The following is a 3,324-nucleotide window of genomic DNA, read 5'->3' as shown; positions in this document are numbered from 1 at the left end:
ATCTCCTCATCGACGAGATAAGGTCTATGATGAGATACTTCAGAATTATCAACGTCGATCGATTGAGGGATTTGCTTAAAATTGTTCAAATTAGCAGAGAGTGCCTTACTCTCTTTGAGAGTAACAATCATTTGGGTTTGGATAGCCGCTATTTGTTGGGTGAGTGCATCAAATTGTGAATGGTCCATGTTTAGGTACAGAAATTATAAGTGACAAGACGACCAGTCAACCACTATGAATGCACTATATTAGCAGCTAAATGACGTGCAATAGAGATATCAATGAACAATAAATGCAAGCAATGAAAAATGACTTGAACCATTTTTTTTAAAATTTTAAATTTGGAGGATTAAGCGAATCCAAATATTGCAAACTAATACTGTAGATACATGTAAAATAGCAAAGCAAGGGTTAAACACTAGTTAAAAAAACCTAATCACTTGAAATAGATTGAGGGTTTAAAAGCAAGTCTACAAATGATGAATCAAAACCTCACGTGGGGTAAGCGGGAAACCACTGGGAGTTAAGTCATTCAATGATTCTGATAAAGTGTGGTTAAGGCTAATATTGTCAAAGTAACAGCAACACAAGATTTTAATTGATGTAATTTTAAAAATGAAGTAGTAGTATAAACCAATACTAAATAAAGAACAAGGACTCCATGTTGTTTAGTTGCTTGAATTTCTTAAATGTGGACCCCAATTATGCTTGTGTGCTATCCTTCTTTGCAGATGGCTTCCACTCGAGAAGTTACTCTCTGTTGATTGTGATTTATACTGGTTATTGCTCTGGCTCTGTTGTGCATTGGAGTTATAACTGGCGGGCAAGTGGAATTGATCCCTGTTGTTGGTTGTTTATGTGTTAAATGGGATGTGATAACATGTGTTAAGTGGGCCGGTTTATTTTGATTCAAGTAATGGATTGTGTTATTTTTGAGATGTTGGAATTGGGCTAGAAGTAATTGGTTGAATGATTATGACGGGAAGTGGGCTGTTTATGGAAGGGGTAATGGGTTGAGTTAACCGGATTTTGGGAGTTATTAGGCTGCATGGGTTTGGCAGGGATAAAAGGGATATTTGTGGGTATATTTGGTGTTAGGTTGTTAGGATTGAAAATTTGTGAAACAGCACTTAACAGCAGCAAACGCCTAAAATACTAAAAATGATTTTTTTTTTTTGGCAGAAAATGATGAAAAATACTAAAACTGAATTTTTTTTCTCCGGTTGAACAGTACCTGTGAACAGTAAAACACACTCTCTCTCTCTTTTTTTTTTTTTTTTTTTTTTTTTAGGAATTGAAAATATTAAAATTGAATTTTTCGGGTGTGAATAGTACCCATGAACAGTACACGATTTTTTTTTTCACGCAAATACAGAGAACTAAAAAAAATGAAAAACGTTGCTTTTTATGCTAAATTTTTTCAATTGTGCTGTTCCAACAAATTTTGGGAAGAAAATAGAAAGAATTTTTAGATTGTATGAGAGAAAGTATTCAAGATTCGACTCTGATACCAAATTTGATGCAGCACCAATAGGAAAATTAATAAAGAAAGAGAAAATCAATGAACATGAAAAAGAAATCAGAAGAAGGGATGATAGAAGAAGAAAACAGAGGAAGAAGAAGAATGGGGAAGAGGGAAATTTCGCCACAAGCCACCAAATATCTCTATTCAATCATCAACCACTGAAATTACATCACAATTAAGTTTAAATAGTAAAGACTAAAACCCTAACTAGAATGAACTTGGGTCAATACAAGTCCAATTACATAAATAAAAATCTAAAATATAAATAAAGTCCAACTAGAAATAAAATAAATGATGTCCTCATCAGCTTCCCTGAAACTTTTAGCTTTTTTATTGCTCATAGGATATAAAAAGTTCCCGCTGAGATTTTTTTCTGATTATTCTTTCCTGTAAACTGTGTTACATGGACTCAACTATGGGTATCTGGTGTTATTATGTGTCAAATGTCTGAGTTATCAAATCTTTACATTCATGGATAGCGGACCTGCAAAGTTTTATGCTTAAAGCCTTATTTTCTCTATTACATACATTGAATGAATCTTAATGTAATAGAGCTTTAATTTATAAACTTGACTGACTTAACAATATTTGAAAGTCTTAGAATTTTGATTTAAGGAAATAACCGAATAAATTAATGGAAAACCCTAAACACATATCCCCGTTCTTTGGAAAAAGGTAAGATTGGAATAGGGAGCATCAATATATTATAAAGAGTCCATGTAATATAGCCTATCGATCACAATGTTTCTGGATGCACTGAATTGTATTTCTTATTTTCTTTGGCATATTCTTTGCACACTGCTTGAGGTGAGTCATGACTACAAAAATTTCCTGCAGTATCCTAGTTGATGGATGTGAACCATTTTCTGAGGATTTATGGACTGAGATCAAGATAAGCAATTTAGCTTTCCATGGTGTTAAACTATGTGATCGTTGTAAGGTAAAAGCTTTCCTTCTTTCACCTCACCCTGCCAAAAGCCTTTTTTGTCATTTTGTTTTCAAGCTCATGCAGCCTATAGCATGTTTGGCCCAGCTCAAGATGTATTTTTTTTTTTTCCTGGCTTATTTGGGCAGTAAGTATGCACTTCTTCCCCCAAGAAAGCTGGTAAGAAGCGCCATAAAAGTGGGGGGCTTGGGTGCCAAACATGCTCTTAATGTTTCCTCCTCTGGATGATTCTAGAATCTAGAAAGTCAGGCAATTCAGATTGGTATATACATATATTAATATGCATTCTGTCTTATGGATCTCCTTTTGGTTTTTCAATCTGAAATCCATCTGTTTTTGAATGAGCAATTTAATAGAAAGCACAGCCCGCAGGTAGCCTGCAAATTGACAAAGCATTAGATGTTCTACGTTGTTACAATTGAATAAACTGTAGTCACTGCCTGAGACGAAAATGAGAAAACTAATTTCTGACCTTGGTGTCTTTTTTTTTTTTTTTTTTTTTTTTCCCCAACTGAAATTTGAGCGATGATCCGGGAAATTTAGATCAACAGTGTCAAACTTGGTAGCTGTCTAAGAAATTTAGTGATATGTATAATTTTTTGATCTTGCTACATGTGCATCAGTGGTAACATAATGGGTTACTTAATGCCGCATAACACTTTATCATTTGTTAGTTTAAGACACTGTCAACTTTTTCAACCAATCTTTTTTCTCTACATCATATTATGTAACCCCTTATGTACAATTTTAATGTACAAGTAGCAAAATTCATAAATTTTTATCGTTTAAGACATTGTCAACTTTTTCAACCAATCTTTTTTCTTTACATCATATTATGTAACCTCTTATGTAC

General features: G+C 33.6%; 1 protein-coding gene across 1 annotated transcript in view; it reads left to right on the top strand.

Moving 5' to 3' along the window:
- Window positions 1-2,957, top strand: part of LOC111412381 (mitochondrial amidoxime reducing component 2-like) — a 5,440-nt gene extending 2,483 nt beyond the window's left edge. Inside the window, exon 6 of the mRNA XM_023043286.1 lies at window positions 2,363-2,957. Within this exon, the coding sequence (XP_022899054.1) occupies window positions 2,363-2,699 (337 nt within the window). The 3' untranslated portion in view covers window positions 2,700-2,957. The remainder of the gene's footprint in view (window positions 1-2,362) is intronic.
- The last annotated feature ends 367 nt before the right edge of the window (window positions 2,958-3,324 follow it).

This window comes from Olea europaea, chromosome 16 (assembly GCF_002742605.1).
Source record: "Olea europaea var. sylvestris chromosome 16, O_europaea_v1, whole genome shotgun sequence".
Lineage (NCBI taxonomy): Eukaryota > Viridiplantae > Streptophyta > Magnoliopsida > Lamiales > Oleaceae > Olea > Olea europaea.
This window is presented reverse-complemented; position numbering and strand designations above follow the sequence as displayed.